The sequence below is a fragment of the Antedon mediterranea genome, chromosome 8 (assembly GCF_964355755.1).
Source record: "Antedon mediterranea chromosome 8, ecAntMedi1.1, whole genome shotgun sequence".
Lineage (NCBI taxonomy): Eukaryota > Metazoa > Echinodermata > Crinoidea > Comatulida > Antedonidae > Antedon > Antedon mediterranea.
The window spans coordinates 12,907,054-12,928,280 of NC_092677.1; the positions used below are offsets into that span (position 1 = coordinate 12,907,054).

General features: G+C 32.7%; 2 protein-coding genes across 2 annotated transcripts; both read left to right on the forward strand.

Annotated features, from left to right (window-relative positions):
* The first annotated feature begins 97 nt into the window (after nucleotides 1-97).
* LOC140056668 (WD repeat-containing protein 88-like) lies at nucleotides 98-14,657 on the forward strand. The gene is made up of 9 exons (XM_072102116.1): nucleotides 98-280; nucleotides 742-852; nucleotides 1,840-1,989; nucleotides 2,310-2,448; nucleotides 11,376-11,502; nucleotides 11,952-12,136; nucleotides 12,459-12,541; nucleotides 13,462-13,623; nucleotides 14,186-14,657. Exons 1-9 carry the CDS (start codon nucleotides 176-178, stop codon nucleotides 14,327-14,329), a joined length of 1,206 nt encoding a protein of 401 aa, XP_071958217.1. The 5' UTR covers nucleotides 98-175; the 3' UTR covers nucleotides 14,330-14,657.
* A 1,849-nt stretch (nucleotides 14,658-16,506) lies between these two features.
* Nucleotides 16,507-20,809, forward strand: LOC140057629 (uncharacterized). Its single transcript, XM_072103345.1, has 4 exons — nucleotides 16,507-16,654; nucleotides 19,172-19,585; nucleotides 20,013-20,120; nucleotides 20,379-20,809. The coding sequence occupies exons 1-4, from the start codon at nucleotides 16,507-16,509 to the stop codon at nucleotides 20,807-20,809; spliced, it is 1,101 nt and encodes a 366-aa protein (XP_071959446.1).
* Nucleotides 20,810-21,227: the final 418 nt, after the last annotated feature.

The following is a 21,227-nucleotide window of genomic DNA, read 5'->3' on the forward strand; positions in this document are numbered from 1 at the left end:
TAGCATATATCGCATCCTGTCTAAGTCTATTATATTAAAAATGAATTGAGTGTGACAAACGGATCCGATAATTTATCGAGGGCGGTATTTTCATTAAGTTGTTTACAGTTGCCTGGTCACAGTTTTTGACAGTTTCTTCCTTTATTATTATACAATTTCTAGGGGCCTAGCAATTATGATACAGGTTGAAATTGACCCATTAGCCTTAGAAGTTACAAATGAGTTAAATGAAGAGCAACGATGTAAAACTGGTACCTGGGAGCATGAAGATTTAGCTCAGGTGTGTGCAGCCTGAATGTCATACAATCACACACTTAATATTCTACACAGACAGTGCACTGACTGTGTCTTGATGACCAACAAAGAAGGCCTACTAGCACGAGCCTATTTTCTATAGTATTATGTAGATAACCAGACCTAGCCTATTACTATCTATATTCTAGGATGAGGCACTGTAAACCGTGCTATCTGCATGGTAGGCCTATTGGAGGGTATTGCCCAAATTGACAATGAATAAAATAAATTTATTGTTTTCTATTGGCACAGGGAGCCGTCTGGAAAAATTAAATTCCCTACCACTATCTACTACTAACTAGCTCTAAAAGTATATCTATTATACTATTGAGAAATGAATTTATATTTATTTAGAATATAGTTTGGTCATCTTGCTTTTACTCTTAACTTAGAGAAACAAACATTTTTTCAAAGAAAATTATAATTTTTTATTTTGTTTTGTTTCAGTTGCGCTACAAAGTCTTACGTGGACACCGAGAGGGAATCAATTCCGCAAATTTTTGCAAGAATGATGCCTGTCTAGTGACGGCATCAAATGACAAAACATGTGCATTATGGGTAACTTCATGGCTGTGTACCGTATATTTCGGTGTATAAGTCGCACTTTTGACACGCAAATTTGACCTCTAAATTAAGGGTGCGTCTTATACACCGAACATAAATGCCTCACCACACAGAGTGTACATATCGTCACCTCGTTGGCTAGGCTAGGCCTAGCTACAGTGTACTAATGTAACGGCAACCTGCTTCTGCCTAGTTTTCAAGGCATTTTAGCGTGATGTTATACTAAATATGATGAAAAGATTTGTTTATTATGGAGCTGTTTTAGGCGCTCCGATAAAATTTCATTTGTAAACGTTTACGATTGGAATAGTATTTATTTATAGTTATACGCACGATCGCCGACCGCCGTACCCCCAGCGCAAGCCCTTCTTGGCGGCCACATGTTGTACAGTATTCGACTAGTATATTCTCCAGGTGATTATAGCATGGACCTAGCGTACACACTTCTCGGATACATAGATACTAATCGAATACGATTGTCCGTGAAAACGTGCGCCCTCTTGAAATGATCGAGCAAGGCTAGCCCACACACGTGCGTGTTACACACACGGTCATGCACTCGATGTTGCGGGTGCGAAACTCATGAATAACAAGTTAGAAACAACTTGTTGAGGCTGGCCGCGGCCGAGCCTAGGTAAGAAAAAACCTAAATAAAGGACGCCGTTGTAGATATAACAAAATATATTATTACAATAAGATTGATTACAATATATAAAAAAACATTGTTTTGATGAAATATAAGGTGCGTCTTATACATCGACGATATAAAAAATACCGATATTTTACTCTCAGTTAGGGGGTGCGTCTTATACACAGGTGCGACTTATACACCGAAATATACGGTATTTTCCTTCCCCAATTCAAAAATAATGAAAAGATATATAAAATATTTGGCAAAACAATTTTAATCCTTGAATCAATAAAAAATCTATTATACAGTTTAATATTAATATTATTTCACTTTCATTGTTTTTTTGTCAGAAAACTTCAACAGGTGATAAACTACACGCCTATACAGGTGCAAGTATGCAAATTACCCAATGTCACATGTCTCCAGATGATCGACTATTAGCAGGTGCATGCTGGGATAAGAATTTGTATGTTTGGGATTCAGAAACTGGCCAAATATTGGTAAGGTAACAATGATCTGTTTGAATTTCAACTTTATATAAATTTAAGAAGTATATATGTATCAAGGAACACCAACCTAACCATAATCTGGTATAAACCTATCCTGAAAAATCATGGTCCCAGTCCCAAATTGGCCTATCCCCTTCCCACTTTTAAATTTAGAAAAAATACAGTGCAAAAGATAGAAGATCACTTCTATTTCAGAATAATAAAAAATGGCCAAACTAATACAGTATAGTATTTTTTTTATACAGTTTTGCATTACTTTTTAGAATTCCACTCTAATTCAATGACAACGCTAATTTCCTTTTGTTTCCCAGTGGAAAGGCTCACATGCAGGCATCGTGATTTGTTGCAATTTCTCGCATAACAGCAACTTAATCGCCTCAGCGTCAGATTTAGATTTTCAACTTCACATTTGGGACATCAGAGAAAAATCTTCAGTTCAAAATGTTAAAGGTACATTTTTTTTATTTACAATTTTAAATCTAATCTGATCTGATCAACCATCATAAAAAATATCTATATCATAATAACATTCAAAGTGCAGTACATGAGGACACCTTCGAGACCCAACAAAGTGTCCTCTGAATAGAGGTTGGCCTTAGTGTTAAAACATTACTGGCCGTTTATTTCATAGGAAAGTGTCCCTATAATAAAAGTGTCCCCTGAATAGAGGTTGGCCTTAGTGTTAAAACATTACTGGCCTTTTATTTCATAGGAAAGTAACCCTATAATAAAAGTGTCCCCTGAATAGAGGTTGGCCTTAGTGTTAAAACATTACTGGCCTTTTATTTCATAGGAAAGTAACCCTATAATAAAAGTGTCCCCTGAATAGAGGTTGGCCTTAGTGTTAAAACATTACTGGCCTTTTATTTCATAGGAAAGTAACCCTATAATAAAAGTGTCCCCTGAATAGAGGTTGGCCTTAGTGTTAAAACATTACTGGCCTTTTATTTCATAGGAAAGTAACCCTATAATAAAAGTGTCCCCTGAATAGAGGTTGGCCTTAGTGTTAAAACATTACTGGCCTTTTATTTCATAGGAAAGTAACCCTATAATAAAAGTGTCCCCTGAATAGAGGTTGGCCTTAGTGTTAAAACATTACTGGCCTTTTATTTCATAGGAAAGTAACCCTATAATAAAAGTGTCCCCTGAATAGAGGTTGGCCTTAGTGTTAAAACATTACTGGCCTTTTATTTCATAGGAAAGTAACCCTATAATAAAAGTGTCCCCTGAATAGAGGTTGGCCTTAGTGTTAAAACATTACTGGCCGTTTATTTCATAGGAAAGTGTCCCTATAATAAAAGTGTCCCCTGTACTCAAATTAACACCTAGTCTATCTTAACATAAGGTTTACTAGTCTAAAAGGTACATGAGCGAGTACAGCCAGGAATGTTAAATTGCATGTTTAGTTGTGGTGCAGTATCACATCTCAATTTGAAGGCTAACATTTTTTTAATGTTTTTGTCATACATTTATTTTGATTACACATTACACGCCATGTTGTTTGTTCTGATTATTATTTTTGAGAACATGTTATACTAACCTGCTATCCCTGTGAATTATGACCAATTAGAATCTTCTTCCTGTCTCTAATCGTATGCAGCAGGCCTCAATCTTAATTAACCCTAGCTCAGCACCTTTTAGATTAGGAACTCTTTCCTTTCAGGTAGTAACATTATTGGTGATAAATTTCTGCAATGATTTCTTCAGGTTTTGTAATGGGTCAAAGTGCCAGCAGGAGTTTCTTATTTAATTTTCAAATTGATGGCCCAAAATTATATTTTACTTTCTTAAGTTTATATCGTGCCTATAGCTTACCTGTATAAACCGACAATAGCCCATGCTCTCCAGATGACGGTGACGGTACGTTCCCACATGAGGGCGTGGTTGCGGACGGGTCCATTATAATGCAGGGGTGTTCTAGGAACTTTTCACTTTCGTATCTAAGCCCTCCCTCTGGAGAGCACAGGCTATTGTCGGTTTATACAGGTAAGCTAGCACTCATAGACTACTAACACCACTACTGGTTTGTGTAATTGTAGACAGATAAATTTATAGCCCCTTTAATTCTGATACCATTTTACTTTCTTTCCAAAGGCCAAGATTTTCAGGGCCTCTTGCCTTACCCTTAACTAACACCTACATCCCCCGTTCATTTTTGGTTGAAGTTAAGTTTTTTATCTACCCTTCAACCTCTCTTTAAAAGTACATTTGGCTTTTCTTTATCTATGAAAATATATATTGTATTATTTTATATAGTGAAAACAATTTCTTCTGGTTTCGATTAGTGAGAGATATAGTTCTTTCATTATTATATATTATATTATCTATGTCTTTGGCATTAAGAAGAAAGTACAATGATACATCAATTTGTTGTATTGTCCATGACCGCTTGTTGCCCGGTTCTCATTAATATATTCCCTGGTCAACTAGTTACTAGGTCAGAGTTCTTCGTAATGAATAATTGTAATATTTTTATTATCATAATTATATTAGTTTGTTAATTAAATAGTAGGTTAAATGAAGTTCAGGGTGCATTTGAGGATAAAGCCTGTGTACAGTAGTTTATATCCAACGTAATCTGTCTTTTGTGAAGATCAGGGTGTAATAACATAAGTGGTCTTTAACCTATGATTATCCTCTATCAATCCTCATGATAAAACTTGTTATAAAAGTCTATCTAGAGCATCATGAATTAATTGTTTGTTTTTTTTTGGTTTTTTTTTTTTTTTTAAATTTTATTCGGTATATAAAAATATATTACAAAACGACAGTCAAGGACTGAAATGAATTGTATTAAAAATTAGTTAAAATTGCTATAAAAATAGAAACACCATATTAAAATTAGATATCGTACCATAAAATTAAGAAACAAACATGAATAAAAAACCTTAAAACATTCACTTATTACATATCTAAAAAAGAGCTAGTGGTGCCTATTAATTATATCCACCATGGTGGGAACTGGAGACGACCTAAGTCTGCTGGTTTTACAATGAGGTACTTCAAGAAAGCGGTTGAATCTGAGAGACCGAGCTGGCTTATGAAGAGGGGGAAGTATTTCTCTAAACAGCTCGGATTTTAATAAGCCTTCCCCGAAAGACAACACCAGTTTGTTTCTTCTCTCAACAAGAGTAGGTAAACCAGTAACAGACAATGCATGATCATAGAACAAATAGTTGTTACCTAGCATGATTCGCAATGCTCTCTTTTGTACCTTTTTAATAGACTTGGACATATCCTTAGTGATAGCGCCATGCCAAACAGGGGCAGCATATTCTAAAATAGGTCTTATATACGCCATATAAACAGTCAACAGATCATTAATTAAGATTCCAGCTTTCTTCAAAATGCACAAGGAAAATAAACGTCTAGAAGCTCTAGAATATGTTGATATTTTTTTTGACACTTTGTCCAAATTTAAGTCTAAAGTTCTTTAATCGATTTAATTAAGCCATTTTGTATGTTTATGTGCTTTTTATTCTATATTTATATCTTACGAGTTTTAAGGAATCCTGTAATTGGCGATTTTTCGCTGTTGGATGTGGTTGAAATAAAAATTAAAAAATAAAAATAAAAATATCATTCATTGTCATATTCTCGATTTAATTTACATTAAATTTTATTAAATTGGATAAACAGTTTTTGCACTTTTTTCACAGAAAATGTAGGTTCAGGTCATTCGTTCTTTTTTGTTTTCCAGTTAGTGAATTTTAATTTTACTGCGAAATATTAACTAATTGATGAAATAGGAAACATAAAATTGAAACATTAAGGCTAAAAAGTACAAAGTCTGAGAAGAAAGAATATCTTTAGGCTAAAGACAAATTAACATGGAGACAACAGAAAATTAAGAATATAAATTTAATGTTAGTAGAAAAGTACTTAAGTTAATAATGAGCATGATAGGAAAAGAATGTTTGGTTGGAAAATTAGTCGGAACTAAAAGACAGCCCAGTACTTTCTGGTTTAGACACTGTATCCTATAATTCTGGCCCAAATCCAATATTTTGTTCCCGTGTCTAAAGCGCTTTAATATCTTATCTTATCTTGTATTCCTTACTCAAAATGTAGGCATAGCAGTGATGTAACCACAAGAAATAGAGTGGTGAAGTTTTTGCAAGAAAAGGGAACAATCTCTATTCAAGCCACAGGGTTCAATTCAATTCAATTCAATTTTATTCGAGCACATAATTAACAATACAATAATGGACGGTTGTAATATAAACTTAAAAGTAAAAAAACAAAAAGCTCAGGATGACCCAATAAAACCTTACGGTTTATTTCCGTTGGGGTCCTATAACAAAAAATTACCGGTACACTCCATAACATTTAAAATACATTAAGACATGATGTATTAAAATAAACTACCTTAAATAAATACATGAATACTTTTAAAATTTAGTTAAATACACTATTACTATAAAGCTAGAAATAGGCCTTAGGTGTATATCAAAGGCCTCAGTAAAAAAGTCAGAAACCTTACCAACGGACTGGTGGCTACGGCCATGCAGAGAAGTGTTATGTTTGTTAGCAATGTGGCAGTCCTTCATCACTTTATCAATATATTAGACGGACTTGGTAGTTGGAGGGTTGGGAGGTGTGTGTGTGTGTGTTCTTACCACAATTGATGTATTTATTATCCTCGAAAAATTTCATCTGGCTTTAAATGAATATTTTATAAATAAATTTTAACTTTTTGGTAAACCAATTATTATAAAAAAAAAAATTATTTATAAAAAAAAGTCTTTATTATAAACATTTTTGAAGTTGAGTATCTTGTGTATATTATGATGTATTCGTATATTTGAATGAACTCACTTATTATAGATATCATTGGCAATTTGCCTGAAATGAGCATAAGAAATTAATATAATATTTGTTGAAATAGTTTTGTTTTATACAGAAGTTTGTTTTTCATACACCTATTTTGCTGCTCAATTGTTGACCTTTTGTCACCTATTTCTTATGTATTAATCTTTTACATTTTTTTAACGAACATCAATCAGCTGTATGACATGATATGAAAAAGATTATTCATGATTTCAACAGTTTTATGAATCAAATTAGGAAGGATACTTCAGAGGACCTTGCCAATTTTTTGTATCCATCATTAAACATACTTTTAGCTTCAATAGGTTCATATTAATACCATGATAAAGGAAGTCAACTACAAATTGTATCCAACTTATTGGCTTCTTGTCGGTATGTCTTTTTTGATTGATTGATTATTTCATAGATTCCTTAATTTTGGTGGTTAGTTGATTGATGGATTTGTTTTTGGTTAGTTGGTCAGTTTGTCCCGTTAGTTGATATGTGAGTTATCAGTTAGGTGGGGTGGGGGGACTGATAAAATCAGCTCTGTGGTCATGCTACGTTGTTGTTGTCAAAACAGTATAGACTACCTGATAACCACATAAAACTCCTAGAAAGTAGGAAGCCTTTTGCCATTCTTCCCCTGACTGTTATTAGGTTGATAGTGGTGTAGGATTGAGCTTGTGGGTTGGTAGTTTGATAATATCAATACATTTAGTAATACCACTTTCACACTGATTAGCAATAGGAAACCTCCAAAGAGTTAACATACTCAGGCATCAACACCAGCATTTTGTATGGTGTGCACCCCTTGTGTGTGTACAGTAAACTCCTGAGTTTTGGTAGGCGGTGTATAAGCTCTGTATACGCTATCAAACTAGTTTTAAAAAAAGGGTGATGTGCCCAAATATGGTAGTGATATGCCCAAATATGGTAGCGATATGACATTATCATGTCCATATATGGGCACATCACATCTTGTTGTCACATAAAGTTTGATTGTGTAGACAGAGCTTTAAGCTGGTATCATTTTGTTTTTGATATTCCACCTTTTTTTAATTTAATAATGAGCCCTAAAGCTTGGTTCCCACTAGCACACATTGCAACTAAAGGGCGTAGCAAAATGCCAGTAATTTAACCAATCATGACGTAATGGATGATCATAAATAAATCTTTTCATTGTATGTAGTGATCAGATCTTGCCATTTCAAAATGGTTCATCAATAATGTTCTGAGTGTTACACTCTGGCGTTCTTAATGACCCACTTGTCAGTGAGTTGATCTAAGCCATGCGTACTCTGTTTGCGGAGGAGGACCTGCCAATTAGTTGCTGAATTACCTAGAAATTAATAAGAAAAATGGCAACTCATTCTAATTAGGAATGATGAAGATCGGCAGATTGGGGGAAGTGCCTTAGGCTAAAGCCCACTGTTTCACAGGTCCTAAAGTTCTGTGTACACTATCTAGTTTGACAAAAAAAAATATGATGTGCCCAAAAATGGTAGTGATGTGCCCAAATATGGTAGTGATGTGGCCAAATATGGTAGTGATATGACATCATCGTGTTTATATATGGTCACATCACATTTTTTTTAAACATAAAGTTTGATACTAGTCCAGACAGCTTAAAAGCTAAATTGCATCCAACTGCACTTCCATACACAAATAATTGCTACGGTGATGGATCCTACATCATGTATTGAAAGTACAGTGATCCGATAAAACAAAACAAAAACACATAAATAACCCCAAAAAACAGTTAATTACAGTAGTCTATGTGACTATAACTGATTTTTAGAGACAATTTATAGCAATATACGCCCATGGAAAAGGAGGTTGATTCAACAAGTAGGGGATGATTTTTTGTGGTGTTGAACGAGGGTTGTTCATTTCTAAGCCGGTTTTTAAGACGTATTTACTACCACTCTCGTTGATTGATGATGTACAGTGTTGGCTAGGTAGGAACTCACACTTAGGCCAATAACCCTTTTTAATGACTGTAGTGATTATCTTAGTTGGTTCCGAGCTTTCTCAGGCGTATATATATATATAACTCCACGCGACGTACACTGTCACTGAATGATAACTCATACAAAAAGTATATTTAACTCAACTAGAACTTTTATTCCTTGTAATTCGATTAATACATCTTTCTACCACTACCAGTCAAGCCTTAATATTTTCTTTATCATCTTTCCGTTTATCTACTCTGATCTTATTCTCTCTTCTTCTTAATATCTATTACATTCCACTTTTATACTGGACATGCAAATTTTAGGCTTCAGAGGAGAATAACATTTTCCCTCCTAAAATTATACGATTTTGATTGGCTAATAATATAAGGCGGACCTGGTCTAAAGCATCCTTATCTAAACACAGAGAATCACAACATAAATAATATGACAATGACGATATCTTCCTTACAATTATAAATTGAAGTGATAACAATAACATACAACTTTGTTTATTAATAATATAATTCTCTTATTATGCTATTATATTAAATAGTATTTGTGTTTAAAAAAATGATGTTCTTTATATTTAAAGAAAGGAATAATTATTAAATGGATGAATAACTAATGTATGGATTGATATAATCAGTTAATAAATACATTAATGAACGAATAAACAAGAAAATGACCTTTGGAAGGAAAGGGAGAGATGAATGAAACAATGAATAGATAGGAATAATGGATAGATGATTGAATAACAAATTATAGAATTAGTAACAGGCCAAATCGTGAAATGTTGGTGAAGTGTAGAGGCCAAAAACGAAAAGACAAAAATTACTAAGAAAAAAAAGAGAAAGTTAATTTTTATTATAGGCAAACAGATAACATATTTGACTTATAAACCATGGTGTTAACTTTTATAGTTGTACCAACCTATTTGGTGGCAGTTTAAAATGTTTTGTCCCCACTTTCTCATTGTTTGCTTTATTTGTAAAATGTATCTGAATAAATGGTAATAATAAATATGAATAATATGATATAACTGATAAATACTTTGATGAATGGTCGGTTACAAAATTGAAGCATAAAAAGAAACAGACAAAAGGAAATAAACAGTTCATGATAAAAAGAGGTCTCCATATTTAGGTATCACAGTGTGGGCTTTATACAAGGATAAATTAGATTCAAATTTCATGACTATAATGAACATTACGCTCTGTTGCATGTAGTGAAACATTTACTCCCACTCCAATCACGTTCACCAATTTATGATTGACTGTTTGCCCGGCTTAATAATATCAAGTGAGAGGTGTGAAGGGCGTTTAATACATGGGAAGGCTGAGACCAATACATTTTTAAATTCATCGTTTGTTATTTTTCCTAGATTACGAGCAACTTCCCAATAAAATTAAACAATGTGCTACAATTTCAGACTTTAAAGCCTAACTCATCAAGCATTTGATCTTAAAATATTAAGTTGTAATTGTTTATATTATTTATATTGTTTATTAAATGCAGCTTATTCTTAATTGGTGTATTTCATTATAACTTTGTTTTGTTTTTAATTATTTTGTACTACTTAGTTTTGTTTTTTTGTATTGTATAATAATGATGGAGTAAGAGCAGTTTTCTGTTTGGGCTCATGCCTACTACTTGCTCCTGGCAAGATGAAATGTAAAATATAGTTTTAAGAACTTTTGCCGAATAAATATTATTATTAATATTATTCTCCGTTACAACAGTTGATCTTAGTGTATGTGAGAACAATATCTTTATTCACTATATCTAAACACTATTTATATCATCAAAGACCATGAGGCATAATAATATAGTTTGTAAAGGATGTCGGCTAACAGCAGCACGCCATTGGTTAACTGGAGACACCAGCGTAAAGATGGTACGGTAGCCCACTACCCTAATTATACGCAGGAAATATCTCATTAAAGGATTTATATTGCATCCAAGTTGGTACCGTCAAAGCAAGGTTATATGCCTTACTGTGCATCAACGAACCAATTAGAAACATTTTTTTTATATAATATAGATACATGTCAATAGTATTACGGTAGTATAGAAGGATTAAACAATTTTTTTAATAACTCATCAGTCAACGAATGATTTATTTTTGTGGTTAGGAAAATACGTTTCGTGAGAACCAAAAAAGTCAAGGGAATTTTATTGGATTATTATTCAAAATATACCAATTATGTATGTAGTAAAAATAATACACACTTTGTGCTAAGTATATTAATATTAAATCATAAATAATATTTTAATTATTATATATTTATGATCATGATGAGTTTAAAAAAATATCAGAATCACAAAATACAGAGAACTTACTATAGGAATCGCACAGGCGCTTGAGTAAACCTCTGTAAGTTCAGTAATACAACCAAAAAGAGGATTAAAAGTCTTGCTTATAAGGCCTCAAATCTGTGTAGTAAAAGACCTAATCATAATGACATTGTTATTTTTCTTTGCTTATTCTTTTAATCATACTCATTGCATCATTCAATAACATTATTTTATTTGTGAACCATCTATCAAAAAATAAATTTAAGGAAGGAAGATGTCGTCTTATAAAAACGCAACTTAATTATTTCCTTCTAGGTCATCATGCAAGTACGATAACCAGCTGTAAGTTCTCTCCAAACGATGACAGAGTAGCAACAACGTCCATGGACAAATCAACTAAAATATGGGACAGAATCAACAACCAAACAACTATAACAATAGGGTTAGTGGTAGTTCTGTTTCAAACCAAATGGTGTAAGGGTCACACCTACAACAATTGTTTACACCCTGCCCACCCTATTTAATCTATCCACTAATTTTTCACTTGCGTGATGCACCACAAACTGAAAGTATTTGATAATTGGCAACTTTCGGACTTGTGTCCCCTTAATAGAGGTGTCCCAAAGGAGGGATACGCTGTACATTAGAACCCTATTAAAGAGACACCTTCGGGACTTACTAGTCTGTCTGTGTCTCCTAAGTAAGGGCGTCCCAAAGGAGGAGGTTCTACTGTATGTGAAAGTGATCATACGTTTTGCTATATCATTGCTAGGTTCCGATAGGTTAAGCATTGCTATCAAGGCTTTTACAGTTTCTGGCCGTTGAAAACCTCCATTCCAATATCACCTTCAACATAACCGTTATGTTATCTGCTTTCATTCTTTCTATTAGGAATCATACAAACATTGTATCTTGTTGTTGCTTTACAAACAATGAACGACGGATATGCACTGGATCGTGGGATAAACAGCTCCATGTGTGGGATATATCAACCGGAATATTCCGTAGCAAAGGACCAACAACTTTCACCAATGGACATGAGGGATCCATTAGCTCTTGCTGTTTCAGTAAAGATGGTTAGTTTCATATCATTTTAAAATACATGCAATTTTGTAGTACAACAATTTTTTGTTGTTTTTTATTTGGAGGTTTGTATTTTTCATGGTTTTCACAAGCGCCTTGTGCAGTTTGTGGAAATGCGTGCTTCCTTAATCATTATTATCTTTATCTTATCATTATATAATCAGTGTATTTTACAATAATAGTGTTAAATGTTGTGCTGAAAATTTTGGTGAGTTGGAGGCCTAGCACTATTGAATACAGTTACAATTGTTGAGCGTGTATACCTGTAGGTGTTTAATTCCTAGTATCAGTGAGGACATTGTTTTCATATTTCAGGTACAATACTCGTTTCTGGTTCCTACGATCAGACTGTAGTGGTTTGGGATGCTGATAACTGTGGACAAAAAATAACCCTAAAAGTAAGAGTTGAATTGAATTGAAAAACGTTATACTGGGCGACCTCTTCAGTCAAAGACTGGTCTCACAGAGGGCCCAGCTATTATCAGTGGCTGTGATGTACTAGTACATTGGGGTAACCCCCTACTCGTCTCGAAAGATGTACTAGGTTCTTTAAAGTGCACATGAGCTAGATGTGTACACTGGACCTATGGTTTATAGTCCTTATCCAAGAACACTTGTTCTACCACCAGAACCATAGAGCAAGTGAGTGATCCACAAACCCTTGCCGATATTATGCCTAATTAATTGCTGTCTTAACCGCTAGGCCACTCACTCACCAAGTGAATGTTTCTTTATGAGAACTGAGTGGTTAAGGCATGAAAAAATGTAAAATTACAAATATACAATAGTAATGTGACTTAAAAGATACTAAGTTGCTAGTGTTCGATAGGGACTATGAAGAATATTTCATTGGGCACAGTTAAAAAAATGTAGAACAGCTTTCAAAGAATAATTTCTCTTTCTATTCCCTGTTATATTGACTTAATCTGATTTCAAGAGAAAGAAAGTTATAAACATGTTATATGCTATAATGATTATTTACCATTATATTTATCTAAAAACCAAACTCTTTATGAGATCATTTTTGATATAATTTATGAATATGATAATAGGGTTATTTATTTATCACCCAGGTTTTAATAACATATAAAAGTAGAGGAATTTTAGGAACAAGTTTGTAGACAATTTTGAGCTTATGTTGTTTGGTGCCTCCTATTGTCAACACTTATTTCAATAAAAGTTTTTTATCAATAGAGGGCAGAAGTCAAAAATCATTTCTATGTAATTACTGTACTTGTTACCATATATAATTTTTAAATTTTTATTCTGATACCAGGTATATATAGTCACAATTTTGAGTAATTTTTTTTCAATTTAGGGTCATACAGATTGGGTAACTGATGTTGATTTTAGTCAAGACCAGAACTGGATTCTGTCTTGTTCCAGAGACAAGACAATCAGACTGTGGAATATCTCCAATAGTGATAACATTCCTGTGGTGCTGGAAAAAAAACGAAGTATGGGATTGCAAATAATAAAGGTAGATACAATAAATTTGCCTCTGTAATACTTTACTCATAAATAAAAAAAAAACCACACACATACAGTAATGCTGTTTTGTTTTGTTCATGAAAGCCCCAGTAGTCCAAAGCTCTATCTACACTATCAAAGTTTGTGTGACAAAAAAAATGTGATGTGCCCGTTATATGGGCACACTGTTTTGTGTATTTTAAGGGGGGATGTGGATAGAGATGCTTGTCACCTGTTCATCCCGTTCTCTTTGCTGCCTTTTTGTTATAATGTTATGTGCAGTTTAATAAATAAAATGATGATGTCATGTCACTACCATATTTGGGCATATCACTACCATTATTTGGGTACATAACACTTTTTTGTCAACGTAGTTTGACAGTGTAGACAGGGCTTACCGGAAGGATTGTCTGCATTTTGGTTGAACCTTCTTTTTCTCATCAAATAAAAAATGTATTTACAGCTTATTTTGTCATTAACAAATGACATTTTTTGTATGACAAAAATGCATGTTACATGATTTGAACCATGTGACTTTCCACTGTCATCACTCACCATGTTATTCATTTCAGTGCCAGCTTTGTGGAAAGCCTTTCTCCATTTCACAACTTGATACCGTCGGCCAAGTCGACACGTGTGTGTTCTGTCGCATGCAAGCTGGGCGTAAAATAATCGCAATAGAAAATGAAATGTGGACTGAACCTGAAGGTGAATAAAGCAAAAGACACAGAGGGGGAAATATAGAAAAACAGATTAAGTGGAGAAAATAAACAGGATCTTCCGTATATTCTAATTCTGTCATTGTTACTGTGATCATCCGTCAATGAATGAAATATTAAATGTAACTGTATCTTTTTTTATATTGTAAATAATAAAATTGTAAATTATAAAAGTTTTAGTAATCTTCTTGAAACATTTGGTAGTCAATGACTTGCTTTTGACTTGAATTTTTTCTCTTTGATGGGTTTGTCCCACTTTTATTTTTATGCATATTTTATTTTTATGCATAAAATGTATCAATAAAATAGGGTTAGTACTCTACCAGTGTCTACTAATATTGTTATATTCTCAGTATCTTCATTTTCTCATTTAGAATTTTTAATTCTTGCAAACCTACTTAAAAATTGATGTTGATTTCAGTTTTATTCTTTGTTTTAAAAATCTTTCTATACACTTTCGTGCTGTTGACATTAGTAAAAGAAAAGTTTTTGAAAAATCTGTAAAATACTAAGAAAATTGTTATTTATTTGAGCACATTTTTCATCAGTTTCAGTTGTGGTGATGACAATAAAGACATGTCATTTATGGCGATAGTATTTATGATCTGATAATGATGTCATGATTATATTGAATATTACTACCAACATATAAAACATAAATTCTGTTTTCAGGATAATAATAATAATAATAATAATTTATTTGGAGATTACACTTTTACAACAGTGGCACTCGACCAAATGAAGGTGCATCCAAGAGAAATATACAATAAAAAAAAAACATGATATAGAAAATAACAATTACAATAAAAAGTCGACGTATATGTTTTATAAAAGGAAGAAGGTTAGGAGTGATTTTGGGACCTAATAATAAGAGCATTTATAATGCGCCATATATCCAATCAATGATTGCTGATATAGGCGCAGTACATACATGTATAAAAACATTATAAGAATTTAAACAACTTCAGAAAGAAAGTAAAAATACCATAAAGGTCTACGACAATTATCTAATGATACTAAATTAATTAAAACTGTTAAAAAAATAATGATTGTACTGTAATATGTAGTGCAGTCTTAATTCACCAGGAAAAATGCTTATTCATTTCTGAAGAGGAGTTTTGATAAAACGAATTGCCAACAAATGTTAAGCTCTGTCTACACTATCAAACTAGTTAGATGTGATGTGCCCAGATATGGTAGTGATATGGTCAAATATGATATGACATCATCATGTCCATATATGGGAACATCACATTTTCACATAAGGTTTTTTTAGTGTAGACAAGGCTTTATAAATTATATATCCTAGAAATCTACTATAACTTTCTTTACATATATTTGTTGGTTAGTTATATATTAATTATTAATTCTATTTTATTTCCACAATATAATAACATACATACAGGATAAAAAATACAATGAAGTAATCATGTGGGGGAGGGTCATAAAAGTCAGAAAGACTTTAAATTTGACCCACCCCAAGATAGAACATTAAATACGAATTCGAAAAAGAAAAATATATACATAAACTAATAATAAATAAAAGGAAACAAAGCTACAATTTCTTTTTAAACCATATTATATATATGGCACACATCATTTTCGAAATGTGATTGACAGTTTCTCGATTGGTATTATATTAAATAATCTTTGGTGACCAAGGCAGTAGTATGATTTATGAATGAATAGACTTACATAACAATTACACGTTGTGATAAATTGTTGTATTGTTCAAATAGCCCTTGTTTTATTCAATCTTTTTATTAACACTAGTAGCTTGCTACAAACTATATTCTAAGGGCCCGTCTCCCGTTGAGCCGGATGAATTCTATTATTCGATGTGATACATACTCGCCATGACATTTTGATTGAAAGGTGGGTTTAGTTATCCGTGCTTACTCCCTCCTTAAAAAATATTCCTTTAAAACAATACTGGAATTATTTATTAACAGTTATAACATTTCCATAAAAGTAGTAGGTTTGGAGTAGGCTTATAATAATTATTAAATATATATTATTTAAGTATGCAGTAATAATGATTATTATACAGTAATATACCTTATCGTGTATTCAGAAGAGTGAGTTAATCCCAGTAGCAGAGGGGTGGTGATAATTACATGTAACAGCCGTCATGTCCAATTATCCATTCTTTATTATGGTAAATGAAGCGCTAAATGACCAGGCAATCAGACTATTATCATCAGTGGTCACATTACATTGATCAAACAGGTTGTATACGAACACTCACAAACATCATGGAATTTTATATATTATTTTATATCTCTGTATGTTTTCTTTACGAAGTTTATGGATACAATATAAGTAAGTATATTCAATATTTTCTGTTTTATATCATAATGTGCTTTATTGTGTGTTAATAGTATTCATGATGTATTAATACGCTTAATAGTTTTAACGTTACGAACGCAAAATGCGAAGAATGAGGATTTTAAGTTTTAGAAATATTGGAATTGCTACAGAGTGTATACCATAGATAAATACCCGTACTCTTTCTTGAAAATCTATATTGTTCACAGTTTTAAATTTGTGACTTGAATGTGTGTTTTTATCATCAATCTTACATATTATAAGTACTGTAATTTTTGTAAATCGGATGTGCATACCTCTTAACTCCTGAACTGAGCAAAAATTAGCAACATTTTTACAAACTTTCAATAAGATCACCACAGTAAAAACTTATTCCTGATCGTCGTAAGTGCCTACAGTATAACGACTGTTTGGTTGCCTGTGCATTTAATGAGTTTGATAACTGTAACGATATTTAAAAAAAACACATATTATAGGTTGTTATTGTAGAGAATTCAAAGTTTTATTAGAAAAAGTCAAATAACTAAACACCGGTTGAATCTCAAGACAATTAACCAAATGCGTAGAAAAAAAGTAAATACGCAAAAGAGATATGAAGTGAACTTGGAGGGGAAGACTACATTAGTTTCCGGTATCCACCTAGGCATTTGTCATGTTAATTTCTTTTTGAAGATGACCAAATCAGTCAATCGGAAGAGTCAGTTCACACCTTGTTGTATGAGATTGATTGACATTGTCAGATCACTTGTTCGTTATAATAGACGCCTGTCAATCACAAAGGGCTTTAAGTGTGGACAGTCATTGTTGCAACTGACATTTAAGCATTTTCACGGGGTTCCATACTGATCAACCATTGTTCCACCATGGCTCAACAAGATAAACAGAACACACTTATATTGTAAACCTATCTATTATGCTCACTACCTTTCTTAAACACAAGGTTTGTAAATTAATATAAAAGTCAAGCACGTCTGGTGTTGAGAAGACATATCAATGGAGGCCATACTATAACAAAACCTACTTACTGGCATATACTAATTGCTAGGAATCGGCCTATAATTGGAATTGGAAACAAAAATTTGGTAATTATCATCTCCACCAGTCACCGTGGATACCATTATTTACCAAAATAAATAAAAATTTAAATTGAATTGAATAATATGACATTGATTATATAAAACGAGCAATAATATTGAAAATAAATATATAAAAGTAGTCTTCAAACCTTTTATTTAAAAATTCAAAAGGTGCAGTTACAGATAAAATGCATAGTATAATATTTAGTATGAATAAGAAAATGTCTCTATTTTAAGTGAGTAGGCCTATTTAATTACTAATATCAATATTTAAACCATGGGTAAATTAGTACAGTTAATTAAACTAAAGATAGATAAGTGAAGAACACGAATATGAGGTTACTATTACATAAGATGACAATTAGGCCTACGTAAGATTATAATTACATACGATTTCAATTACATAATAAGCCATTAATTAATCCCAATAGACTAGATGAGCAAAATGTTTCTGATACGGCTTTAATAATGGCAATATATGCCTAGGTTATAACCATGGACCTTTAATTTATTATCAATATTATATAACTAATAATGACTGAATTAATACAGTGTTTAGGGCACATACTTATTATTGTTTTGAATTCACTTGATCTTGAAAATGGTTCTATGATGGTACCGAAACGTCGATCTCTCTTTTTGTCATTAAATTTATATTGAAAGCTTAATTTAATGTCGATTAATATCATTGCAATTGTATTTTGGTATGTACCATTTCAAATAATTATAAATGTAAAATTTATAAGAGTTTTATATCATAGTTGATTTTTGTGGGTGATGATTTTGTAAATTGTAAGCTGTATAGGCCTAATAATAAACTGCAAAAAGACAATAGGTGTGACAAGACCGTATCATACAATGGGTCTGGAATTCAATCATTATCTATAAAATTATAAACTGTCTTTTTAATTCCATTCATTTGAATAATGACGTACATTTGAATAGGTGTTTCTTAATGTTTTATTGTTCTGCACTCTGTCGTTACGTTGTAGTAGCCTGATTCGTTCTTGTCCATTATTTGTTTTCATAATGGAATGGTTCGAATCTCTATTGTTCGTTATATAAATATTGAAACAGTAACCTGTATATGTGTGGTTGTGTGATTATACAATGATTTTAGTATACGGAATAACGTAATACAGTAGTTACGGATATGGATTTTGTCATTCATCCAGGCAGTAGGTCTATTCAGTTTAACAAAGAGATAAATCTAATCAACTCATGATTAGATTTATCGCTTTCTTTCTAAACGTAATAATACAGTAGTTATAACAGTCGTGAATGATAAGAATGCACTGTATATAATTTCACTAAATTAGGTCGAATGAAAAACAACATTACAGATTGATATGGGGCAATGTGCAGAAAAACATCAATTATGCATATTTGTTTTAATGATTTATTTTTGCCTAACTAAACATACATTTTATTACAGCATATGTTCAACAAGACACGGATAGCGAATGCTGGCAAAGAGTTTCACACAATGGCGGTATCATCTTCTCACACCCAGGCCACCATAGTTACGCAGAAAACACCGATTGTAAGGTAACATTAGTGGCAAAGCCAGGCCTGAAAATAGCAATACGGTTCGACAGTTTTGACATCACTGACTCTCACAATTGTTACCAGGACGAACTCTTAGTTTATGATGGCCCAGCTCTTTCAAGTTTGAGGTTAACAGGCACTATGAAAGGTCTTTGTGGACGCACCATGCCAGAGGCGTTTAAGTACCTCGTCAGTACGGGAAATGAGATGACAATACGTTTTATTACTGGTGATGTTTTGTCGAAGAGTATTGGTTTTACTGTTATTTACTCTACTGTGTATCCAGATGACCAATCTGAAGGTAAATTTTCATAATAAAATATAATAATACCAAAATGAGCTTTTCTAATTTTGAAAATCTTCTCTTTTGAGAATTAGACCATCATCCAAGGTTTACTCCTCTTCTCCATTTTAACCTTAAGCACTGTTTAAACTATCAAACTTTATGTGACAACAAAATGTGATGTGCCCATATATGGACATGATGAAGAAATATCACTACCATATTTGGGCATATCAATACCGTATCATATTTGGGCACACCACGCTTTTTTGTCAAACTAGACAGAGCTTAAAGCATTATTTTCTCTGCAAAACTTCGTTTGCGCGCCAATAATATCGTTCGATGCCATTGGTAATTCGCCTGTGCTAGCCGCTGTAGGCCTATTAAACGATTTATATTTATGATATGACATTTCGTAAATTTTAAAATTATTTTATTTCTTTAGATTGTTTCCCGTGCAGTGAAGGTGATATGTGCATTCATAAGGACCTGAAATGCGACGGTCTTCCTAATTGTAAAGATGGAAGTGATGAATTAAGACAGTCATGCTATCGTAAGTTACATATTAATACGTTTATTATTACGTAAAAATAATTTTAATACGTTTATTGATTAGAATTAGAATTCTCACCTACAATATGTAACCCTACCAGTAATACTACTAAAACTATATACTGTAGGGCTACACTTTATTTATTTATAATATCATTACTACTAATGCGTGTGTGCGTTCACAACAGATTTACAACCATTCAAATATTGCAACTTGATTTCCCGTAAACAGTTTGTCTTTTATTTTATTTATGTTTAGCCCCTACAACTAAAGAAACTACAATAATTGACAATGGTTGGAATTCGTGGATGGGCACAGCATTCGGTGTTGCAGTAGCATTCGGCATATTCTTCGTCGTCATCATCATTTTAATCGTCTGTATTTCTTGCGGCTGTAGCGAACCTGAAAATCGTGCAGAAGTTAGCGACACACACAGCTACGAGTCTGCCATCGAACCGATGATCATATCGGCCAAACCTCGTAATTTATCTCCTGGGTGTAGGCTTAGTGCCTACAGTATGCACCAACCATTAACTTCACAGTTGCCTACGTTAGGTCTAGCAGACAGACATGTTGAATTATCAAATGTATTATTACCACCAATTCGGCAACAAATGCTTTATTTACCAGAAAGCACAATAGGATTACTTCATCAACATTGTGTTGCGCTTCCACCAGAACACGCATAAACTTCTTATTATAATAAATGATATAAGATTAAGAACTATTTATATTATAATATATGTTATTAAGGTCAAGACTTGATCACTAATATATTAAATATATAGTTATATAAAATATATTTTAATAAAAATAATACAATATCCACTTTGCAATATACGGTATTATATTATGTAGTGTAGCGTAGAGTCACAGTTTTATTGTAAATGTATAATTATTTTTGATTTACTGTAAAGATAAAATAGTAATATGAGGGTGATAATATGGCTATGGAAACGATAACCAAAATAACGATACAGAGTGTCCGTTAAGCTTGGTTCCCACTAGCGACGCAAGGACGTAACGCAACGTAAGTGATTTGACCAATAATGGATTATTTGAACAGTGGCTTGTCATTGGTCAACCCGCTTGCGTTTCGCGTACGTT